General features: G+C 37.7%; 1 protein-coding gene across 3 annotated transcripts in view; it reads left to right on the top strand.

The window, feature by feature from the left end:
* PARD3B (par-3 family cell polarity regulator beta) overlaps window positions 1-26,155 on the top strand; it is a 977,181-nt gene that overhangs the window by 854,100 nt on the left and 96,926 nt on the right. For all 3 annotated transcript variants that reach the window (XR_009055026.1, XM_057744363.1, XM_057744365.1), the window contains exon 21: window positions 8,728-8,860. Coding sequence is in view for 2 of the 3 variants with exons in the window: in XM_057744363.1 (XP_057600346.1) it covers window positions 8,728-8,860 (133 nt within the window). In the remaining variant the exon portion in view is untranslated. The remainder of the gene's footprint in view (window positions 1-8,727; window positions 8,861-26,155) is intronic.

Genomic DNA, 26,155 nt, shown 5'->3' with positions numbered 1-26,155 from the left:
GTTTAATCCACATCTAAATGTCAAATATGTATTCCTGAAATTCAAGCTATGTTTGATTTAAGCCTAGAAGATAATAATTTTGTCTCACAAGTCCTGCAGTTGTTGGTGAGAACTTCTTTGAGAAGGTGTGTGTGTGACGTCATTAATTTGTGCGTGATATTATTAAAATAATACTTGTTTTGTAGGTTTCTTCCATTTACCTTTTTATCCCTATTTTCTAATTTTATTTTGGACCATAAAACTCTTCAAGAAAATTTATAATGTTCCAAGTGGAGTCATGTCTTAAGATTAAGTTTCTAAATCCAACACATGAGACAGAAGTTGTATACAGTCAGAATTAACCTTGAAAAACACTTTAGGAGAATGCCATACTGGACCTACCTATAATCTCTCACTAAACCCAGCCAACGCTTGTTCTTTTAGCACAGCATCAGCTGGCTGTTGCCTTGGTTGAGCACCAGCTAAAGTAGTTGGCTTGCATTTCAGTGGCCATGTTGTATAAGTAATGCATAGCTTGAAACACTGGGATCCTGTTCAGTACAGTGTAAAGCCTATATTAAGAGAGGCACTTAGAAACTAACACCAACTGCGGGAAACCAACTCAGCTCATGTCCAGGGACCTGTGCTCATTACATGGAATAGCCAATGGGAACACTGTCACTACGTAAATTGGTATTTTCCCCCGAGCCCCCATTTTTGTCTAAGCTCAAATATTGAAGCATCACTTAAATGCAGTTGTGATGTAGCATCACTATACTTCAGCCATGTCAGAACAGCTGTAACTACATGAATTATAACAGTTTATCATCTTTAATAGAAAACACAGTGAATGCACAGTTTCAAATTGGTCCAAATCTGTTTTTCTTTGCATCTATGTATGCTTGTTTAGCAAAGATGTGGAGTGGAAATGAAGGGCTAATTTTGCTGCCGTCCAGTGTGGACTTTTCAACTACACTTAAAAATCTTCCTTAAGAAACAAAAATTACCATAAGAAACACTTGGTAAATTCCTTCGGTGACCCCCACATACTTTGTATTGTTAAAAAAATTGGCGAAATGTCTCGGGACAGTATGTATCATATGCTTATACATAACTTTGAATGTGCCCAGTATTTGTGTAAATTACTTAAGGTGCAAAAACACTGCATTGTGTTGGAGGAAATGTATTAGAATACTATTCAAAATATGAATAACTCAAATGGGTATTTTATGACTAATGGAGAAACCAGCATCTGAAATTTGAACACAGCCAGAAGGTCGCTGCACAGTATCAGAATAATGCAATTATGTGCTACAGGCTTATAATGGCGAGTTGAAGCCTTGAATAATAACTCGTGTGTTGTTGAATTGTGAATAACTCTGTCAGTGTCACGCCTAAGAAATTTCCACCTTCGCTAGAAATGGAGATAGAGAAGCAGAGTGTTCTGATTATAGAGCAGCCTCGCATTATTTCGAGTGACAAAGAGCAAAGGTAGAGCAAAGCCTTTTATCAGAAGAGGAGATGACATTGATCTGGTGAGATTCTCCGTCACAACCATCAATCACATGGGAGAAAGTTGCCCTTCATGCATCAGCGAGATGACTTTCAGTGGTAAATGGTGGACGTGGTTCGTGGTATGAGTGGAAATGCTTGCCATTATGCAGTGAAAGCATCAAGGGAAGGGGGCCGATTTTTCCACTAAGGCTTGATTCATTAGGGTCACAGTCCTGTCCAGGGTTAAGATTTCCAGGACAAATCTTCAAGCTCTAAGAGTCAGAGGGTCAGCTGACTGAGCTAGGGATGAAAATACCAAGATAAGGATCTCAAAGGGAGCAGATGCTGAAAGCAGGAAACATGTGGAGAAAGGCAAAAGGTCAGACTCAGGTTGCCATGGCAAAGTCAGGAGCCCAGGTAAGCCAAGTCACATTGTCAGATTGTTGCGTCTGGGTCAAAATGCCACTGGCAGCATCCGGATGGCTGAGAGAAGAACCGTGTTCAGGATTATAGGCTGAGCTAATACATCATTGTGCTTTGTGGGGTTCATTCTTCCTTATGACCCTAACTTGCATATCAACCTCTCTGGACCAGTTTTTCCCACAGGATCCTGACATAAGGAGTAATTTCATTGAACCTTTAGAAATGTATACAAATACATACTATTCAAAGTAATGTGTTAGCATAGAACATAGCTTTTTTCCCTCAGATTCTGCCACCAGTTTTTCATGTCACATTATATTGTCTCTTAAGATGTCTGAGCATTGTTTCTTCATCTACTAATAAGAAGTATAATGTCAGAGATAATTGACAAAAGTAATTCTAGAAATAAAGGGACATTCTAAATGTGAAAATTTTGTTTTATCTGTTACAGTATTATTCACCCTTTCTCTAAACTCATATTCTTAATATAGGAATTCATGGGCAATCATGGTAAGCGAAGGGTTCTTAATTTAGAGTAATTGTTTTAATCAACAGAATAACTGAGATCTGATAGAAATTAAATGTCCATATGAAGAAAGGCATATTCTTGTTATTTGGGGAAACTTTTAATCAAAAATAATTGAAAAAGGGGTCACCATCATAGTGGTGATGAATTAGGAAAGAAATTAGAAACATTCCCAAATGTTCATGAGTAGTCAGTTATGTGTTCCAAAATTTCATTGGACTAAACCATGAAAAATCTTATTTGTCAATTTACCTTTGAAGAAATAGATATTCTTCATGCAAAATTAAGAGCAGGGAGAAGAGAATTTACATAATCATAATTTTCACTGACTATTTACACTGGATAATTTTCAGAGCTGTCCAGTACAAAAATATCATTTGAAGAATATTATAGAAATAAGCCTCATTAAAAGCCCTTATTTATTATTAAATCTCATTTAGCATATATGGGCACACTATATAAATGTATTTGCATGATAGAATTTAAATCTGTAGAGTGTTAGTAAAAGTGCTGTTGGGCTATAGTTTCTGTAAATCTTCAAAATGCTTTTGAATTAATGATCCTGAGTGTATTTAAAAGAACCTTTCAAATTTTTTATTTGACAGAAATCTTTACTGCCAATAGAAAATAAGTAACAGTTGTGTCCAGGCCTGTCTTCAGCTGAATATTCTTTTTCAGAACCTAGTTTGGGATTTGAAGTATAATTAGTAAGAGAAGATTACATATAGATAATTAGATTTTATTATATTCACGTTATCAAGAGTGTGAATGCCACAGAATCTCAGGTACTTTGAGAGCTCTGTTCCCACTTTGAAAAAAATATGCCCTGTTTTCTAAGGCAGAACTGTGGTGCTGCTAAATTTGAAGTTTAAAACTATGATGATTTCTTAGGTCCTTAAATGTAAAAAGATAAAACAAACAACGCTTCCCACCAAGGGGGGAGGAAAAAGGAAAAAAATAGCATATTGGCATTCTTGAAGGGTGTAAGAGGTTTTTTTCTTCACTCCATATCTTCCAAAAGGATAAAATCTCTTTAGGAGAACCTTTAAAATTCCACCCTTTTGTAAATATAAAAAGATGAACACCATGTTTACATAATTAAAATATGGTAAGCATGAAAATAACATTTGTACAGTAACGTCATAAAAAATTGACGATCTATCAAACCTCAAACGCAAAAACAGCCCCTGGTTCTACGGATTACTGTTAACATGCGTGTATCTAATGTCAACAGTTTTATTCAGTGAGTTTGTAAGGATTATCTCACCCTGGTAGAAATACTCCTGTTAAGGTTCCATTCTATAAAGACTGTTCTCAACTGTGTCACCAAATCTGGACCCCACGTAGGTACCTACTCACCAAAGGCAAACACTTCTTTTTGACAACGAAGAGCTACATGACTTGAGGCTATCTGAAAATGACACAGCTCTTTGGAATTACCTGTGTGCAGTTTAATCATAGGGTGCATTATTTACATGCATGCCTGCTTAGGCACACATGCAAAGTCACAGCAGATGAAATCACAAGTCAGACAGTAGTCTGCTGGCAGTGACCAGATCTCTCTCGTTCAGCCAGTGGTGAATGTTACCAGCAGCAGCCTTGGCTGCCTCTCAGTCCTGGTCCTGATCCAGAGTTTCTTTCTCTTTCATGTGGGATCTTTGTCATATGTTGAGTCTCTTTTGCACCCCATTCAGTTTTATACCAATTTCCCACATAAGCCTGTTAGAGATGTAATATTAATTATCCAAAAATCTCCATCTGCAATTGCTCTAGAATCATTCTTTAATGAATACAGACTTCATTGCATGTATTTCTATTACTTTAGCTGCTTCAATTTCTATTTTTATTGCTAAGATCTGTGCAAATAAAAGAATATCAAAAGGTATGGCTATAAATGTGCTCTGCTAAATTCCCTCTGCCTTGAAATGCCTGTGAACTGCTGCTACAAAATGCCTGCTGCATTTTAATGCCTTTCTCACAAGGCAACGAGGTATGGTCAAAATAACACTGGCTTTGGAGTCGCACATCTCCTGGTCCACCATTCACCAATTGGGCTCCTTATCTGAGCCTCAGTGTACTCATCTGTGAAATGTCAGTAACAATGTCATCATCACAAATTTGATTCGGGGTTAAATGAGATGAAGTATATAAAGCATAAATATTCTACTTAAGGCATCATAGCTTAATAAATGTTAGTTTTTCTCCAGCCTGTTGTAGTAACGGGAGGAGACTATGGCATGCACAAATGAACACTCATTTCAAAGTGTATTTCAATTGAGGTAATTATCATCCAAGAGAAAAAGGTTAGATTCCAAAGGAGCAGATGATGCCTTACTGTGATGTGTACTGCATTTGGGAATATATTACTATAGGTGATGTTGAAGAAAATGACATGGTTTCTGAATTTCATTACAACTTTAAACTCTGTCCAGCTTTAAACTGTTATAAGAAAAGCCTGTTTAACTATACACCTGCCTTTAAAGGCGTAGGCAGTATAATTTACAAGAAATCACTACAATATAAACCTATTTTGTTATGCTGCTTGAATTAATTTAAAATAAAATTTCAGCATGTTGACAGTGCAGGAGTGGCCTTGATCACCTACATATGGATACAGCTATAATAGGAACTTTTTTGGTAAACATGACTAACCTTTACATTATCCAGTGAACAAATAATACAGTAAGCCTAAGTTTCTAACCAGCAACTTGGAGATGGGATTATTGCTACTTTGCCAGATTTTATATAATTGCAGGTGTATGTGAGTTACATCATAAGCTGATGTCACTTCTGAGGCTATCAGGTAAGATTCTTAGGATCTCTGCTACTAAATTCCATAAAGCCAGGAAAATAGAACAGTTAATGTGTAAATAGAAGAAGGAAAAACGGGAGTCCTCGAGGCTAGCCTTAACTTTCATTCTGGTCCAGTATGTTGTTAGAGGACCTAGTCCTTAAGCTATAAATGAGAGGAAGGAAGGGGTGCAGGTTGTAAGCAGTGCTGGAAAGAGCATGCTCTGAAGTCAGACCTTCTACATCTATTAACCACAAGCCTCAGATTCCTCGTGTCTATGGAGCAAAACAATAAAAGCTATCTTTAAGTATTCTTCTGTGATTTTGAAATATTTACAACACTTATTGCGGAGCAGTTATGTGACTCAACTTCAGTGCCAGCTCCTATAGATTGGAAGTAGCTTTCTGAAGTTCTGGGTTAAGAAGGATTCTAAGGCCACGTTTTAGGATTATGGGGAAGGAATGCTGTAATTGATTAGTGATGTCTGCTCTGAGCAGAAAGTAGAGTAAGTGAAAGTATGTATCAATATATTGGCTATATAAATATTCCATAAATTATGACTATTATGATTATTGCTGCTCTTATGACAAAGGCATTTTTATGTTCTTCAAATTTCTACCGCTTCCACACAAAAGGGAATCAATTAACTGCTTTGGTTACAATAGCTGTGTTGTTGTTGTTAATTTTTGTTGATTTGATGGTAAACTTGTGTGTTATATGCAAAGAAAAGCTGAGAGATGAAATCAGAATTTGCTATTCCTAATTGTATTATATAAACCAACTACCTGGGAAAAAATCTGATACAGTTACTAGAAGTAGAGTGAAGGTGAAAGAGAGAAAAAAAAAAATAGAATGTTGCAGTGTAGTCCTGGCTTATCATGAAAGGTTTGCACTGTGTCCCATAACTTCTTTAAAATATTCACACAAGGGAGAATGTTTTGCACTTAGATGGTCCATGAATTTCTAGATTTTTTCCTGTTTTTCTCTGAGGCCAGATTTCTTCTCCGGGTAAATAGTCATGCTCCTGTCAGACACAGGGGATTTTCTGAATCGTAAACAGCTGATTTTGTATTCTTGCCCTATTCCTTCTATTTGAGAACTGAAATCTGATCAAACCCATATTTTCAAATTTTTTTATTTATAGGCATATGGAAGAATAGTTTACGATCAGAGTATGATTATTTTTTCCCACAAATGTAGGAAAATTGTGGGGATTTTTAAAACAGTCCCTTATCAGTTTCTTTCTTTTATTTATTTTTTATTACTGATGACTTCATTCTGCTTGAATTCAGTGCTTCAGTTTCTTTGGGTAAGCTAATAGATTATGCGTGCTGTGTTCACACCACGTTGATTGAACTCAGCTGGTGAGTTTGAGTGCGGCCCGTGCACGCACGTAATGGGCAGATGCCTGCACAGTGGACGCAGGCCCGTGGTTAGCTCAAACTCAAAAGCGAGGGAAGCTGCTTTCTTCCCTGCCTGCTGTTGGCCAGAAAAGCATATCAGACCTTCCACTTTTTCCTTATTATTATCTTTTTTGAGTTCTCAAGACAACTTTCGCTCAAAAAAAAAAAAGGATAGTAAGGAAACTGAGTTAGAACTATTTGGAGAGTTTTAAAAATACATATTGAAGAAAAATCAAGGTATGTGATCCCTAAGAATTTGTCTTTTCCTAATCAAAGGTGTCAGCTGCTTGGTGTCCATAGAGTAGGTAGGAAGCTGAGAACTCTTGCTAACTTTGTACAGAGGATGTTGAGACACATGGTCCTGCTTTCAATTAACTTACAATCACTTACAAGCTAGTTTGGGAAGAGTGTTTTCCTTCCAAAAGATGTTAACTCACCATTTTCTCTTATAGTTTAAGTATAGTTTTTAAATGTTTTAACAAAAGAGTAGATGACTTCCTTCGACTGCTTTCAGATGTCTCATTTAAACTTAAATTTCAACTGTAATACTTGGGGATGCTTTTGGCATGTAGAGGTCTTCAACCATGGGGCCCATGCCTACTTTTCTCAGCCTCACCTGTCTCTCTTCCCTGTTCCCTCCCATACACCCTGTACGCTAGAGCAGTGATTCTCACATACACATGAAATATGAGTATCATTATGGTTAATTGTTACAAATTGAGTTAAAGTACCAAAATTTGCAAGTGATATATTTTCTCATTTATTAGAGCAAATTCAAAATATCCCTAAAGGACCAGAACCCACTTTTATTATAATCTGCTTCCTAAATGAGAGGGGGAAGGGAGCATATATCAACCAGTATGTATACGAGGCAGCACAAAAGAAGCCAAGGATCACTGCTTGCCTAAACTGTCTTCTTCGCATTCCCCCAAAGCAAGGTGCTTTCTCTTTTCTGTCCTTTGCATTGCCTTTCCCTGTACCTGCAATTTCCTCATCTCACTTGTCCATCTGTTGAGCTCCTATGCATCCTTCAAGACTCAACTAAATGTCACCTCCTCTGTGGAGCCTCTGTGATCTCCTTCCTTGACTCAGTCTCACCCTGTTAAAGTTTAAGCAGTCTGTGTCCCCACAACCCCTGTAGCACTGGTCACAATGGATTATAGTCTTCTGTATCCCTTTCAATTCCCTACCTCCCAGACTGTGTGCTTTTTGCAAACAAGTTGTGTGAAAGTGTTTGTTTTAAGATCCCCAGGTCTTAACGTAAGGTCTGGCTCAGTAGGGCACTCAGTTATGCCTCAGATGAACCAAAGAAGTTGATCAGGTGTAGAGGCCTGCCTAGCATCCTCCTCTTGCTTCCTAGCCCTGATTATATCACATGATGTTGGTTCTGTTGAAATGATGGTGAAAAGTCCAAGTTAAAAGGGAGCCACTGGCCGACCAGTGTGGGGTTGAATGGATAAGTCACTGGAGAAGCTGTAATTCCTGAGAGGAAGAAGTAGCTAAGTGGAAAAGAAAACCCTGGACGAGTAACCAAGATGGCATGTTCTACTATGACCAGCTTTTTATTTTTCTTTTTTACTTCTTGGCGTGGCTTCCACCTTCTTTTCTTTCTCTATGTCCTGCCTATACCCATATAATGACCTGTACCCCAGCCCCACTCCAAAAATTCACAAATGCCATTGAAATGAACAGTGGTACATGCCAACTCTGCGTCACATCCAACCTTCAGGTCAAACAACTGGTCTCAAATTGGCAACACTTATTTGAGAAAATGAGATACTGCATGAAAATTTAACCAAACTCTGTACGTATAATTATAAGAAAAAAAGTGGCTCTTTTAATTGCTCTAAAGGTCAGAACCTTATCTTAAGTTCTCACTTAAAAGGCATTTATTAATCCTGCTAGACATTTTGACCCTTGGAGCTAAACATGTGCACATAAAGACTAGTTTTTGCTGATTTTTATTACCAGAGATTTCACAGTTTTCCTAGCGTATTTGTGTGATATTACTGAATCTTCAAAATTTGGAATCAGCTGCTTTAATTTTAAAAAAAAGCGAGTTCGCAGGATGATGTACATCGTGTGACTGTTTGTCTGATTATGTCCTGCAGTGGCCGTCCCATGAGCGGAAGCGCTGACCGCATCCAGAAGTTGCGGAAGGAGTATTATCAGGCTCGGAGGGAAGGTTTAGCTTTATATGAGGACGACGAAGGAAGAGCAAGACCTGACTATGAGCTTCACTGGGTAAGTCCATGCATCTTAACTGACATAGGCAAGAGCAGAGGAACGTGGCCAAAAATGTCCTATGCATATCAAGGTTTATTTAGGTTACTTCTGTTTCATAGATATGAACATTACCTAAACCACAGCCATTTTCTCTCACAGAAGTTGTTTCTATAAACCAAAGCACACTAATGAACAGTAGTTCATTTTAATTGCTCTCATATTTACTCCCTGTTGGACTTGTATGCCAGCTTGTTGGGATGGAGCAGATATTAGGTGTATTAAAGAGGGCAAGGAATCTTGGTCATCATCTACTGAGCCTTAATCCTTGCCCTCCATCTCTTGAATCTCAGACATCAGTCAAACATTAACAGACCATGCAACATAAGCCATCTATCCTCTAGAAAATGATTATTAGAAATAAATTTCGGAAAGGTCCGAAAGATATCAATTCAAAGATATCAGTTGTTTATATACTGCATCTGAACAATTTACATTTTGCTGATCTTACTGGTACACTAAGATCATTTTATTTTGAGATAAGGGCAGGTTTTTTTTTTAGAGGGTTCTCTTTGCCAAACCCTTCAACATTCAGGAAGAGAAAAGAATATCAGGACCTCTAAAGAGACGTTTTCTGGGTGTTTTCAAAATAGCATGATTCATTCTCTTGTCTTTTTCAAGAAGGCAAGGCTCTCACTCATCCTCTTGGATGATTACTGCCTTCTCCTAGTTTTCAGTGCTGTTTTGAGAACCACATGAGGAACTATCTTATCCTGGTGGCCCCATCAGCTCCTTTTGAAGGACTGATCTATTAAAGGAAGGTTTCCTTTCTTGATTTTCACACTCACATTTGTGTTCATGAGGTCAGGGTAGGGAGAGTAGGGTCCAGACACTGAGCTGATTCCCTCTAGTTTTCACCTGGATACTGTGGTTTCTCATGCGCGAAACCTAGCACTTTTACACAGGAGTTCAAAAGTCAGTTTCAGCATTCCACCACTGTTGTGCAGAGTGACTGAAATTTCTTAGCCCATAGATTCTTCCTTTTATGGCAGAGTTAAAAACACTAATCAGAAGTACCTGGTAAGGATTAGCGATATCCAACCAAATGGCTTCAGCTTCTTCCAGAAATAAGCATCCTGTGACTACAGATCTGAACAAATAGCTATTTATTGACTTTATTACAGATGTTCGGATTAAGCAGAATGGCATTTACAGTGATGGGGCAACTGGTCACTTAGACTCTCAGTAACAGAAGAGAAAGATTTTCACAGAATAGCAGTCTATAACAATTCACTTCATTTCAGGCTTAATCAAGATTGATTTATTGACTTTGATGAAAGGCTCTATACATAAGGCTCTGCTCCCTCAAATAAACAGACAATAAAATAAAGGGAAGTTATTTCCACCATAACCAAAGCAGACCCCATGTCCGATGCATTGAAAAGCCTTCCTCCTCAAAACCAGTATGAATTCCAATGAGCAAAATAAGATAAATAATTTAGATAAAGCAGTCCTGGTTGTTTGGACCTTATTTTATATGATCTCCTTACATCAAGCTGAGAGGATGAAAATGCTTAACACTCATGAGACTTAAAGTTTCCTCTGACCTTCACCAAACCTGTATGCTTACGTCCTCCCTATCTTGATGATTCTGTTTCTATGCCAAGCAAATGTGTAACCAGACAAACAATCTACTGAGTAAAAGAGTCTCTCTATTTTGATTTGTGTTTCCCGCACTCAGGTGTGTTGAGCTTTGCCAAAAAGTGACTGACTTTACATTTCCCAGACAACTGGGGACTACAGCTTCCCAAAGGGATGCTTGGGAAATGCACTGTCATAAAAGATGAGTGCTCTTTGTGATTGTCTGCGAACCAGGATTAGAATCTTAGCATCCTTTCCAATCCTCTCCACAAGCCAAGGCAAAACACTAGTATCTTTTGTCCAGCGTAGACCTGAGAAATCACCCTGTTGTCTTGCTACTTTTGGAGAGATCTAGAAAAACAAGTTTAGAAAGTTAACATTTCATTCCTGCCAATCAGACCCAAAAAGGCAGCTTTTATGAGACTGTGATTCCTAGATTGTCTGGTCTTCGGCATCCTCGAGGGTGCTTGTTAAAACCTGATAGACAGTCCATGAAGGGGAGGGATGGGGCCCAAGAGAGGGCTCACAGGTGCTTCTCCAGGTGGTCATCAAGCTTTTTGACTCACAAGTCTATAAATAGGACATTGATTCCAGTTGCATCAGTAAACACTGAAGTAGTTCAACTTCTCTAACAAAATCAGTACATGCACCAGCATCATCAAGAACTACTTTCATGGACTCAGAATTCCCCGGGCTCCCAGTACCTCAGACTGAAAGGCCTGACAAGTATCCCCCAGAGTCACACTATGCTGGGGAACTTCTGATCTATCGAGAAGGAAATTAGGGGAATAAGTTACCGAATAACTACTTTTAACATAGGCCAAAAGGAATAAAAGTATGTGCACAAAAGTCTTCAAAGCCAAAATGATTAAAACAATCACAGAAAGAATATTAGGACCTATGAAACGCTGAAAAGATTATTAGGTTCTGTTTGTATTTTCTGGTGGTTTTATTGTTTTTATTTTATTTTTCACTTCTCTGAAATTAGGATGCAGTTTATAATCCCTTTTAGCCAGGTGTTGTGATATAGTTGTCATTTTCTGCACAAGAAATGTGTAATGTAATTAGCAGGTTATATATTAGAAACTTGGAAGAAAGTCTTAGAGAAATTTTGGAGCATGCTTTTAAGGAAGGCTGCTCTTTGTTAATATTTTTTAATGTATCTTTATCAATGGAACTACTCTTCTTTCTTTGGCCCCCCTTGGAATTTCTGTATCTTCCCAGGCCAGCTTGTGTGTCATTTTCTACCAATGTTACACCTGCCCAGTGGCCAGGAGCTGAAGACTTCTATTACTGCTCTTGGGTTCTCCCTTGCTCTTACACCTCTCTCACTTTTCCTTCTCTTTTTTTATATCTCCTACAGTAAGTCCTCTACATACAAACGAGTTCCTTTCCAAGAGTGCATTAGTAAGTCCAACAAAGTTAGCTTAGGTACCCAACTAACACAATCGGCTATATAGTACTGTACTGTAATAGGTTTATAATACTTTTCACACAAATAATACATAAAAAACAAACAAAATAAAGAAAACATTTTTAATCTTACAGTACAGTACCTTGAAAGGTACAGTAGTACAGTACAACAGCTGGCGCTTCGTAGCAGTACCAGCTACTTCACCGCTGCTTTTACACTTGCTTCCAGACATACTGGGCTTGAAATGGCGATCCTGTACTACTGTACTCTATACAGGACTGTACAGTAAAATACACAAAAGCACAACCACTTGTAGAGGATGCACACGTGTGACATTGTACACCAGACACGTGAACTAACTTACATGATTGGACATGTGAACGCACACGTGCATCTTTGAGAGTTCACAACTTGAAGGTTCGTATGTAAGGCACTTACTCTATGCAATTTTAGCGAATGTTTGCTCAGTCTTAGTGTAGGCCCAGTACTGGTAACAATAATATATTATCTCCATGTTGGAGGAACTCACAGTCCAGCCAGGAAAACAGACATCTAAGCCAAAACCAAAAAAAAAAAAAGGACATTAATGTATGTGAGAAGCACTGTAGCATAGAGTGGTATTATGTCCTAAATAAGCGCAGAGAAAGCAGTTAGTTCTGTTGGGAGCAGGGGATGCATGAGGGGTGCTGGGAAAGTGATGGAGAACATTTTGGGAGTTGCCTTAATCACATATTGTTCTTTTTCTCTCAAATATGGTGGTTTTTCTTTTTCCCAAAGGAGCTCCTGATTTTTTCACTTCATTTGTGTTAAAATAAATGAATACACACAGATTGCAAGGTTTGTAAATAGGGACATGAGACCTTGGAAATCTTTTCAGCAAGTCTGTTTTGTAGCTGTTTTCCCATCTAGGTTCTGAAAAGCTGTAAAGAACAAGTGGAGGGAATTTCAATGGCTGCAAGTGAGATGCCTGGCGAGTTTTTATAGGCCCAATTAAGTGAGCAAGATGGGCTAGCTGTGAAGTGTTCATATTTGCCAAAAGAAAACATAATACCTGTTATCTGCTGGCATTTTATGTTCTGTAAAACTTGTTGAGACTGTCACAGTTCTCTGGCAGCAGGCTGTGGTTTGCTGTTGTTGGGCTTTATTATTATTATTATTATTAGATAAAGATTATCTGCTTATTTAGCAGCAGCATGAATATCCTGTAAGTAACTTCAGAGATGGGATGGCTGTAGAGTTTTCTAAAAATATTATTACCTTTTTTACTGTCTTTTTTCAAGAGCTGCATGGTTTATATTATAGTCCCTCCCTCTTTTTAATTCTTTGGCAAAATTAGAAGAATGTTTATCTATAAAAGGGTTTTGTAGACACATGGATAGGAAGGAGGTAGGCTGGTTTCCACTGTCATAAAAGACATAGCACTATATCTTTATGGCAAAAGGGATTGGTTCAGGCAGGTCAATGGTTGGAACAAAGAGATGGTTGGGTGAATAAATAAAAACATTCTGAAAGATTTGTTTCTTCTTTTATGAAGATAATTTAGAAGCCAACTGGAGGGAATGTACTTGGCAGTTGTCTGGACAGTGAGAGACACATCTGGTGAATTCTATAGTCAGAGGAAAGGGAGATCAAGATGCTGAGATCGTGCTAGCCATCTTAGGGAAGGATTTAAGATGGAATGTGTAATAGCCACACAAGTACAAAACCATCAGAAGGTTATTTTCTAAACATGAGGGATAAGAGAAATGAACTCCTGCTGTCCAGCAGTCTAATACCAGAACTGAGACTTATTCGTATTTTCCTTCTCTTGCTCCTTGAAGGCATCTGTTAAAAACTAGCGACATTAAAAAACAATTCTGGATGAGTCAGTGGCTCTTAAGTTGCAGCAGAAACCTAATTCAAACTGGACTAAGCAAAAAAGGAAATTTTGTTGGCTTATGTAACTTTAAAGTCCATAGGCGTATCTGACTTCAGGCAAAGCTGGATCCTGCTCCTCCCAGACAGGCCATTAGGAGTCTGTCCTTCCCCATTTCTCACCTTTGTTATTGTCTCTGTAGGAACCATTGTCAAACGGCTCCCACATATATCAGCAGCTCCAACCCAACAACTCTGTAGAAAAAGATCGTCTCATCCCCAGTGTATCCAAGAGGCCCCAGAACTGATGTTCAAAGCAGCCTTCAATGGCTTATTGACTCAGCCTGGGTCACATGTCCACTCCTGAGCCCCCATGGTCAGTACTCTTACTGGTCAGAGCTGCATCACAAGGCCACTCCTGGAACCAGAAAGTAGAATCAGACCTACATAAATTCCATGAATGAGTGTAGGTGAAGAAGATGGTCCCTTAAAAAAAATTAAGGTGCTATTAACAGGGACAGAGAAAAATGGATGTCAGACACAATTAGGAGTTGTTTACTATAACTTCTAGTTCTCATAATGATATAAACTTCGTTCAACTTCTTAGACTTCCAAGGAGAGAGAAAAAGAACTTTCCCTTCATGTGCTTTCATGTTAGAAAGAACAGATCTACTGTCATTCTTGAACTCGCTGCCATTGTTGGCTAGGTAAAATGAGAAAGATTTCTTTTTGTGTACTGGTCCAATATCTTTGAGCTATCCCAAGAACCCAGCCAGCTTCACTGAGTTAACTGGCTAAATAGTTACTCATGAGAAATGTTAACTGGCTAAATACTTATTCATGAGATGAGAATTAACAACTGGCTAAATATTCATGAGAAATAAAACACTGACCATTCAGGTAGGCAAGTAACATTTTAACTCACTTGAGACCTAGGAATTTGCCTTAGAGGGAGGCAACAGAATTCTTTGAAAGGTCAAAAAGTAAATCTCTTCCTTTAGGTAAGAATTGCTTTATCTATATCCTCATGGACTGTTGTTTCGTAACAAGTACCTATGCTATTCCAAAAGATGGAATGAGGTAAAGAATCTGAACCATCAAACATATAATATGTATCCATAACTGTTGTAGTTTGGCTGGTACCAGTGATGACCAACCCCGTCTCAGTTGATGAGACCCTCTTGAGCTCCATAATCATGTCCTTCCCAATGTGTCCCTCCATCAACAGATGAGTGTTTCCCCTGATTTCCTAAAACAGCAGAACTGAGGAGTGGAAGAGGTACCAAGGCAGAGAACTGTCTGCCAATGAGGTGGATTTTGGAAGGGCCTGAGGTTTGACTGAACGTGTTACTGGTGAAACATCAAATGCCACTTGAAGGGTTGGGACTTGCTCACCTATATTTCAGGAAGTAGTGAAAATTTTAGGAAAGAAGATGACAAAATAAATTCAAGATTTTTTTCTCTTGGTTGGTAGCTTTAGTCCTTTTATATTTCAGTGTGGCTTTCACAGGAACATGATAACATATTAGCCATATGGAAGAAGATCATGTGAGTGAATTTCTAGCTTCTAAACACAGCATAAATCATTTTGAAAGGAGGCAACATGTTTACAGGCAATCCCCAACATAAACATAAAATTTGTTTCAGAAACCCATTAAGAAATTGGTAGTTTGGATCTGGGAATAGTTTCCCCCTTGGAAAAAAAATTACTGGTTGTAGGGTCCCAGACCAGCCTACAAAAAGCCCACTGAAACCCAATAACCCTGTGCTAATCACAGAACACCATCCCAGGAGTGGGAGCAGAGGAGCCATCTGAGCCAGGGACTGGAGAAGGAAATTCCCCTCTTCCCTCTTTCCTGGACACGCTTTGGAGATGTCCTCTAGCCCCTTCCTATCAGTCCTTAAGAGGTTTCCTGACCCATAATCACCCGTACCTCCCTATCGTGACACCGCACTTAAGCCCACGCTTTCCCCCAAAGTGCTCAGGAGTCCAAAGTTACCGCTCTTTACTGTCCGTCATCAAAGCACCTGTTCTCCTAGTGCAGTTCATCTGGGCTCCACTCGGGGCGAGTGGGCGGCGGGGGGCGGAGCAAATAACCTAACCCATAAAGGTTCTTAAAGTAGACATGTGGTTAACCCTAATTAAGTACAAACTTAAGTACCACCGGGGAAGTCTAGGAGGAGGGAGCAGGAGAGGGGCCAGTGGAATTCATCTCTGGGAACGGTCCCTCAGTGACACAGAGGGCCAAGGGCCCCACGGCCGTGGGGCGTTTTCCTCCCATGCCTTGTTGCTGCTGCTCCACGGCCCGAAGTTCTTCCAGCATCTGTCTTTTATGTACAGAGCCCAAGATGCCCCACCTCTGCCAGCCTGACGGGCTTCCTTGGGAAGTGACCGGATCCTAGGGGTGGCACTGATTTCTCCAGCAACCTAGCCCTCATTTCCCTCAAAGGAAGCCTTTTGTTTGTTTCTTTTGTTGGTTTTTTTTTCTTATTATTTTTATTTGATTTTATTTGTGGCTGCATTGGGTCTTCGTTGCTGCACACGGGCTTTCTCTAGTTGTGGCAAGCAGGGGCTACTCTTCATTGTGGTGCACGGGTTTCTCATTGCAGGGGCTCCTCCTGTTGTGGAGCACAGGCTCTAGGCACCTGGGCTTCAGTAGTTGCAGCGCATGGGCTCAGTAGTTGTGGCTCTCGGGCTCTAGATCACAGGCTCAGTAGTTGTGGTGCATGGGCTTAGTTGCTCCACAGCATGTGGGATCTTCCCAGCCCAGGGATCGAACCTGTGTACCCTGCATTGGCAGGCGGATGCTTAACCACTGCACCACCAGGGAAACCCCAAGCCTTTTGTTTCTAAGTCTGCCTCCAGTGGCCCACAGTCAGTTGCCACAACTAACATAGACCGTGACTCCTCAGTCAGTGCTGTCTGAAATCTGCCCTGAAGATGCTACTCTAAACTGGTGTTGTCCCACCCAGTCTTCCTAAACCCACAAACAGCGGTCCTGAATTTTAGACCCAATCATATAGCAACTATGGGAAGCACTTTACAGCACGGACTCTGAAGCTAGAATGTCTGCGTTCACATCCAGGCTACACTACTTGCTAAGTGGGTAAATTTGGACCATTTATTTACCCTCTCAGTCTCCTTTAAAATTGGGATAATAGTAGTGTCTCATATAAGTATTGTGACAATTAAATGACTATTACATGTAAAGCACTTAAAATAGTGTCCGGCATGCAGTAAAGTGTTCAAGAAAGGTGAGGAGTTTTTAAGTGGTGCATATACTGAGATGTCTAGAAATAATATGTTCCATTAGCCAGACAATATCTTAGTCATTGTTGGAGCTTACCCTCTTTTTTGATTATTCCAGAGTCCTGGGACATTGCACAGCACACAAAGCGTTTGGGAGGCCTTCCAGCCATGCTCCCCTGGTTACCACTGAGGTGCCCACAGTCCCTTCAGGTGATAACTGTCAGGGTTGGTTGTAAGGTACTTTTGGCAAAGTCCATGGGTCAAGAGGTCAATATCTATTTCCCTCTCTCCCACACACACACTTTTCCTTCAAAAGTGTACTCCTTTTATCCCTGACCCCAGGGGCACACCTAATCTCTTTAATGAGCTTGTGCTAAAAATCAAAGACCAAATACCAGAAGAAAGTTAGAAGCTTCTGTTTTCAACTCTGCAAAAATCTTGAAGCAAAGAAATACCTGCAAACATAGAAAGAAAAAAAAAATTATGGCTACCAAGGGGGAAAGGTGAGGATGGATAAATTTGGAATCTGAGATTAAAAGATACATACTACTATATATAAAATAGATAAACAACAAGAATCTACTGTGCAGCACAGGAAAATATATTCAGTATCTTGTAATAACCTATAATGGAAAAGAATCTAAAAAAGGATACATATATATATGTGTATAACTGAATCACTCAGCTGAAACATTGTAGATCAACTATACTTCAATAAAAAATAAAAATTAAAAAAAAGAAAAAGAAATACCTGGGTCTAGTTAAGGATTTAAAATAGGAGGGGGAGGGGAGTATAAAGAGAATATATGCAAAATTATTTACTCAATAAATTTTACTATAGTCAGCTCAGTAACAACAATGCCATCATTTACTCAGTGCTGATTCTATAAGCAAATATCTTATATAAATTATTCCAGACAAGTCCATGTGGTAGGTGTCTTTAATTCTATTTTACAGATGAGGAAACTAATGTTCTAAGACTTTGCACCATAGTCATATGATCAGTAGCAAAGCTGATATTCTAATCTGTGCTAACTCCCTGTGGAATAGAAGAAAGGAAGGCTGCTGTAGCAGCTGTCGAGATGCTTTTTCTACATGAGATGTTTGAAAGAAAGAGAATCTCTGCTGAAGTACTCTTTAATTATCACTCTTAATTTGTTTTTAACCCAATAGAATTGAACAAAAACCAAATTTTGGTATTGTTTCATCACTTCTCTGTAAAAATTGAAATAAAATCATTCTTTTTATGCTATAATCAAAGAAGTTAGCCTATCTCTGGCTCAAACCCAAACCTAAATACCAAAAAGCAGAAAAAGAAAGTTCAGAACCACATTAATTTTCCATAATATGTCAGAAAAAACCCCTATGCTCTACTTACATTAGAGTGAAAAAAGAACCCTTTCTGCTTCTAATGAGCAATTAATGCCAACTCAGGATGTCGAGTTTAGAATAGGTTAAGTTCCCCCAAACCACAACCGTTTGTGTTGGATCATGGTTAAAACCCAGAATTCCAACTTCTACAATAATCACATTCTTTTCTTCTACTGCAATGGGAGAAATGACCATTTTATGTAACATAGGAAAAACCATAGCAAAAACGCCTATGAATTCCAGATTTCCTGAACCGTTCTCAAAGCTGTTTAAAATCAGTTGGATACGTTTTATTTAAGCAGAGCTCAAAAACTCTGAACTAAACTTTGGGAACTGAATTTTTTGGAGATGTTTGGGGGAGAAGATATGAAAGTTCATTTAATTAGCATTTGTAACACATATATCACTTAACCTTGATGACGATGAAAACGCCACGCGAGCCATATCTGTGCTCAGATCTGGAAGCCGAGAACCGCCCCTCGCACAGCTTTCTGACGGTAATCAACCAATCAGGGCGCTGCGGTGGCCATCTTGTTCTCTCCGCTTAAGGAAATTTTTGACTCAGAGTCATTCCGAAATTTCACATCATTTGGTTCTTATTAAGTAGTACCCAGTCTCGTGTTATGATGGGGAAAAGAAAAGTCAGAGAAAGCTCTTGTCTGAAATAGACAGGAAGAACACTTAAATCAGAGAAAATCCTTAAATGATCATCACAACAGCAGTGCTGGAAACGGTTGTTCTCCACGGAAGAATGACCGCTGTTGAATACGTTGTAATGACACAGAGTCTGTGATTTTACGATCCTCCTATGACTCTCGTGAGTTTCTCTGTCTCATTCTGAGCCTTGAAATCACAGTGCTAATTCTCAGAGTGTTTATGAGAAAGTGCAAAAGTTGACACCGCTGACTTCAGCTAGGCTGACAGGAAAACTTTCCATTTGTTCAAGTAAATGATCTAAGAAGAGAGGGTGTAATGTTATTATTATAAACTATTGAGAAATAGCAATGGCGTTCTTGGGTTTTAAATCCATGAAGCTGTCTTCAGATGACTTAGTTCATTTCATGTCACCTTTCACTCAGCCTGTTCCCTAGATAGCAAAGCCAAAGCAGCACATGAAGAATAGATTTTCCACCATCATTCATTCCTTTGTTGATTTATTTATTCACTGAATGTTTACCAGTTTATACTCGAGTATACATCAAGCCCAACATTTGCATCAAGACTTACCATCAAAGAAGGAACACCTGACTGCTCTGTGTGTGTGTGTGTGAAGATATTAATGTTTTGAAGTTTCTTCTTTAGAGAAACAGTAGGAAACGTTGTATGAGAAAGAGGTTCCCTGTCGTGATCCGACGTCCTTCACCTAATGAACCTCCTAGCTCACTCTATGATAATGGATGCCCCCAAATGTAGAGATACTTCCATTTTTTAGTTTTGTTTTCTCATCATCACTAATTGTCAGAGGCCCAGATTGTTTCTGAACAGCAACTCTAATTTTAATTCTTACATGTATCAGCTACTTTTCCTCTTCCCGTCTATTTAGCATGGACCAGGTTTCCTGTTTTCCATACAATTCCCTTTACAGTAATTTCCCAGGTTTAAATTGTCAAGCAGCACTTCAGCAGCAACGGGCTTTATGCATATGTGGTTATAAAGGAATCAGAAACTCACATTCCAGAGGAGGAAATCATGCTCCCACACTTAATGTGAATGATGGCAGGAAGAAATCTTTTAACATAGTACTTAAATTGGTAATTGGAAAAAAAATGCCATGAGATTGAGGAGTTTGTGGTTTACCTGTGGTTCTAGGACTATTTTAAATTTTCCAGTTTCAGAGAGTGGATAACTTTCTCCTTTCTACATATGGTTGCATAGACGTGAGGTTTAAAAAGTGTGAAATACATGATGATGAAAAAATTAAAAAGACGACAAACAGGCAAGAACTGACAGTTTGTTTCCAGCATTATGCATTTCTGCTTAATTGACTTATAAGTTAAATTTATCAGAATTTTTGAATACTTTGCAATTAGAAGTTCTTAAGACTTTCCTTTTCTTGGAGAGTTTATGTACAGAATAAGAAGAAAACTTGTTAATGGCCCTCATCGATTACCCACTTTCACTTATGCTCTCTCACTTTGGCCCCAGGATTGAAGAGCAAAATTTCAAAGTGTATGGTTTTTTGGTCATACACTCATTTATTAATTAGTTCATTAGGCCTTTATTTGGTGGTAACTTTGTGCCAGAAATTTACTTGACTCTGAAGAATTAAAAGAGTTCGTGTCTGATGGGAAAGGCTGTCAGGAAACATAATTTCAAACATAGTGGGATGTTTAGGAATAATTGTACAGGAAAAAATTGTAGGTGAATGCATAGTAAAGAAAGGCTAACCAAGAATGAACAGGAAAAATGCTTTCATCCCCTAAAACTTCCTAGTGTGTGTCCAGCCTTTTCTTTTCTTCTTCTTTTTTTTTGCCTGCACTTAGGGCACTCTGCCTGCAAGTAAGCTACTCCAATGGTCCTTTGTAATTTCTAAACAAATATAAAGTGGCCTTTATCATGTTTCACCATGATACTTTTCTTCAGACCCAACTTCCCATTTTGAGCATTTGAGCATTTGTACATCACATCTGTCCCAGTTACTGACTGAGATCTTACCTAGAGGGTAGTTTTTCTGTGTGTCACAACTTCGTAGGTGATCATAAAATCAATTAGTTGGTCACAGTTGACATTTCTAAAGATTTTGAGTAGAATATCACTAGAATAGATCAGAGGGCATGGTAGGTAGTAAATATGAGTATTGGTGGATGGAAATTTTGTTTCGCAGCCAGTGTGTGCACACATCACACATGTGCTAGGTCACAATGTAAAGTATATTTCTTCATATGGGTCATGATTTTTAAAGGCTGAGAAACTCTAGTCTAGACTTTAAGTTGCATATCCAGTTGGTTTGCCATTTCATTTGTAAGAACTCATATAGTACTTGTTTCAGACTAAGAAATTTTTTGAATAAATATTGTTGAATACATCCTATCTGAAACACATGATGAAAGGCACAGTTAGCTTTTCTTGATTATATGCATATATCATTATGATATGCAGATAAAGATAGATATGTACACAATTTGAACATACATTAATTTTAGTTTAGCAGCCAGTGGTTTATGTAGCTCTTAAATGGACATATTAAGAGTTACAATTACATAGTCAGAGCAGGTAGATATAGTTGGCATACTGTAGTTATTTTGTTTTCCTAAAATTACTATTTTTTTCCTTTTACATCAAAAAAATGTTATTATAAATGTAATCCGTGCTCACTGTAAAAAAATTTAGATAATTGGTAAAAGTGTTAAAATGGAAATTTAAATCACCTATTGTCTGACCACACAATAAATGAACACTATGTTTTGGAGCACTTTCTTTGGTATAAGCACATACACACACATATACACGTATACACTCAGAGACATGCATCTCACATGTAGTAATTACATTGGAATCCTACTGGATATGCTGTTAAAGCTAGCTTTTTCATTTCCTATTATATTGTGAGTATTTGTCATGCCATTGAATAATCTTCAAAAATATGAATTTAATGTTTAATGCACAGTATTTTCTAAAAGGATATTCAATAATTGACTAATCACTTTATCATTGTTGGATGTTTAAATTATTCTCATCATTTCTTATATAAGTAATAATATACTAGTTAGCTTTATAAAGAAATTGTTACATCCTTATGTTATTTCTTTATCATAAATCAATATATTTGTTATTTAATATAAGGCTATAAAATTTTTTTAATTGATCCAAATAACCCAACTTACCTGTAGAAAAGTTGTTCAATTTATATTCTCCCCAACAGCCTATTTATTAATACATCCAACAAATATTAATGCTCTGTTGTATACAGGTTTCATAGCAGCTCTGTTAAAACTGAGCATTTTCATTTTTCTTATTTTTTATCAATTTGATAGCAAATATCAATTACTTTGTTTTCATTAAATTACAGCTGAGATCAAGCATTTCATGTGTTTATTGGCCATATAAATTTCTTCTTTTCTATGCATTTTTCATTTTTTCTGTTATGTTTTCTTTTTGTTTCTGAGTTGTAAATGTTCTTGATATAGAAGGAATATTAAGCCTTTACTGTCAAATGTCATTCAGAATTTTTTCCAACTTTATCACTAGACTTTATATAATACTTTAGAGAGAGAAAAGCTTTCATTGTTATATAAAGAAGTCAGAGACTTTTATTAGTTTTTTCAAATGGCATTTTAAACATCAAATCAAGATGGTCATATGATTTTTCTTTTTCTATTAAGGTGATGATTAATATTAATAGAGTTTCTAATATTACATAACCCTTGCGGTTCTGAAAAAATAAATCTACACTCATATGCTGTTTTATTCCTTTCAAGATAGAGCTGGGCATGAAGAGCTAGTCTTTTATTTGTGATTTTGTATCTATATTTGTAAGTGAAATCGATACCTAAGCTTCTGTGTTGTTTTCCCCTAACTTTAACATTGAATAGTTTTACATAGACGGGATATATTACCTTTACCTATATAAAATAATTTGAGTGGTTTTTATCTGGTTTTTTGCTTTGTAACAATTTCTGTAGTCTAGGAATTGTCTCTTTGTCAAGATTTAAAATAACTCATCCATAAAACCATCTAGACTGATGCTTTTTTGTGGGTAATTCTTTGACCCCTTTTTCAATGATTCCCATAGATGGAAATCTTTAGAAAAGGAGATATTTCCTCCTTTACTGAAATTTGGAAATTTGCTTTTTCTATAAAATTATTTATTTCATTGACATTTTCAGACTTTTAGTATATTTTATGTTTGTACCACTAAATATATTTAATAATTGTTTTCTGCTCTGATACATTTATTTTTTACTTCATTAACTCATTATTTCTCTTTCCTTCAGAAAGGATAAAGCAAACTTTTAAAATTATCTTAAGGTTCTTCTTATTTCTTTTCTAGGTATTCTGAAATTTAAAATTTACTTCTTCTTTGACCGAGTGATTTATATGATAATTATTTTAAATTTTAAGATTTTATGTTTTTCCATCTAAAATTTTATTAATATTTGGTTTTAATGCTTTGTAGTCAAGAACAATGACTTCTGAAATTTCTGGCAGTAACTGAAATTTGGCATCATATATGTAACTTTTTGTCATTTAGAGATTTAAATTAGTTAAATTAAAACTAATTATTTTTCTATAAATGTTTATTGTTTAATAAATATTTATTGAGTGTCTATTTTATTCCAAGCACTGTTAAGGTACTGGGTATACAGCAGAAAGCAAAATGGACAAAAGTCTCTGCCTTAGGGTACTTGCATTCTAATATATAATATCTATGTATCACTATATTCCCTTAAAAGTAAGTCAGCACAGTTGTTATACACACAATAAACTTAATGACAGCTTTTCAAGGAAAGAACAAAAGAGAGAACACCACCACATAAATGTAACTTTCTATATTAAGAGCCATCTCCATTTCTCAGACGTTGAAGTGTAAGAAATGTGTGTCCTAAACTTGGTAAAATATGGTAAAATAAGCTTATGAACTATATTGTTTCTGGCATTGTGTATATTTATTTAGCATCTTCTCCATCTGCCAAAGATAGATAACCATTAGGTGAAAGTAAAGATAAGTGAAACCACTTACTTTTCTGTTACTGAAGCTTTCAGCTTCATTTTTTTTTTTTTTAGGTCTGTCTGTTGCAAAGGTTAGTGTTTGATTCATTCTGGAGCTTTCTCTTCCCAAGAAATGTTTAGCTTATTTATATCTGTTATCATAACTGGCATTCTTATTCCTTCTGTCATTTTGCTTTAGGCTTTGTGTTTTGTATACCTTTTTCTGCTTCTCTTTTTTTTTTCAGCTGTATTTTCTTTCTTTTTTTTTAATATTTATTTATTTATTTATTTTATTGACTGTGTTGGGTCTTTTTTGCTGTGCGCGAGCTTTCTTTTAGTTGCGGTGAGTGGGGGCTACTCTTCGTTGTGGTGCGTGGGCTCCTCATTGCTGTGGCTTCTCTTGTTGTGGAGCACGGGCTCTAGGCACGTGGGCTTCAGTAGTTGCAGCACATGGGCTCAATAGTTGTGGCTCACAGGCTCTAAAGCGCAGGCTCAATAGTTCTGGCGCACAGGCTTAGTTGCTCCGCGACATGTGGGATCTTCCTGGAGCAGGGATTGAACCCATGTCCCCTGCATTGGCAGGCAGATTCTTGACCATTTCGCCACCTAGGAAGCCCTAGCTGTGTTTTCTTTGATTATTGTATTTAGTAATTTCAATCATACTAACTTTATAAGAACATTTTTAGCCTATTTTCTCTATCAATATCAAAAATGAAGTCATCTCAAAAAAAAAAAAAATGAAGTCATCTCTATTGAGTTCCTCCCATCTCAAAGGAACAAAGTAAATGACTGTGTTATCACAAATTTCCCTCACACTTTTTAACCTGTAGTATTTTAGATCCGGTCATGTTTTTAAAGAAAAATGTGTATCTTCTTTTTAGTATTTTATATGGGGCATGTTTCCTATCATCCAACGGCTGCATTCCAAGTCTAATTCTCATCCTTCTTTGCTTTGACGATTCCATAGTTGAGTTCTTTATCTTGACTCACCTGCTTACCTTTTTTGAGTAATTTTACTTCAGGAGGAATACATAGTATATTTTTAAATCCTTGAAATCTGATAATATCATTTGTTTAGAAATCTCACACTTTATAACAGTGCCTGGTACTTTGAGATGTATAATAAATACTTGTTGAATAAATCACATACCTGCTTCCCAAAGGTTTTTTTCCTAAAAAATTCCATTGTCTTTTGCTTTTTAATATTGGTGAAAAAGAAATCTGAGCTGACCTGATTTTTCTTCTCTGTAAGTAACCTGTTTTTCCTGTCTGGTCTTATGGGATTCTTTATTTATGATATTCAAAATTTTTCTCTGCATTTATCTGGGTATTGGTCTCTCTTCATTCATTTTGCCAGGTTTTTATTGAGTCCTTTCTGTTAACAACTTCATGTTGATTTCTTTCTGTTTTCTTAGTAGAAACCATGGATGTGGTTCCTTAAAGGAAATGAGTGAAGTTCCCTTGCTGGGGGGAGGAGCTAGATGATGAAAATTCACACCTCCTGTTGAGAGGTTAGGCAGCTTGACAGGGCAGGAAGTGAACCAAAATCCTGACCAATACCTGGAGGAGAACTTGGCTTCTGCTTAGTTTGTCAGATGGTTTCACAAGGGGTCAGCTTTCTGTGCCCTCGGTGTGTTTCACCCAGCCCTCTCATCCTATGTTACTTGTAACCATGTCCAACCTTCATCCTCATCCCATTGCCCACCGAGTCAGGAGAGTATCTTTTATCTCGTAGAACTTTCCTCCCCCTGCTGTTTCCCCTTCCAGAACCCTGAGCTCTCCAGAAGTGCTGTCTAGGAAGGCATGTTTTTCTGATTTAATACATTTATTTTTTACTTCATTAACTTATGATTTCTCTTCCCTTAAGAAGGGATAAAGCAAAGTTTAAGACAAGAGAAAATCCATGTTCGTCTCCCCCATAACTTGTTCTCTAGCCTCATCCCTCAGATGGAGGAGTTTCAGCCTCTCCCTCTGTCACTCCCTGAGAAAGCTGGCTGTGAGCTGTCACCAGGCTCTCCTTCCAGCTTGGCCTGGGGCACCATTTCTAGCAGAAACGCCTCAGTGCCTAGCCCTGGGGAAAGTTTCACCTATTGTATACGCACTTGGTCATTTCAGCGGGGTCTGGGAGATCAGTAGT

This window comes from Hippopotamus amphibius, chromosome 8 (genome assembly GCF_030028045.1).
Source record: "Hippopotamus amphibius kiboko isolate mHipAmp2 chromosome 8, mHipAmp2.hap2, whole genome shotgun sequence".
Classification (NCBI taxonomy): Eukaryota; Metazoa; Chordata; class Mammalia; order Artiodactyla; family Hippopotamidae; genus Hippopotamus; species Hippopotamus amphibius.
Note: the sequence above shows the minus strand (reverse complement) of the source record. Positions and strands in the feature narration are given on the sequence as shown.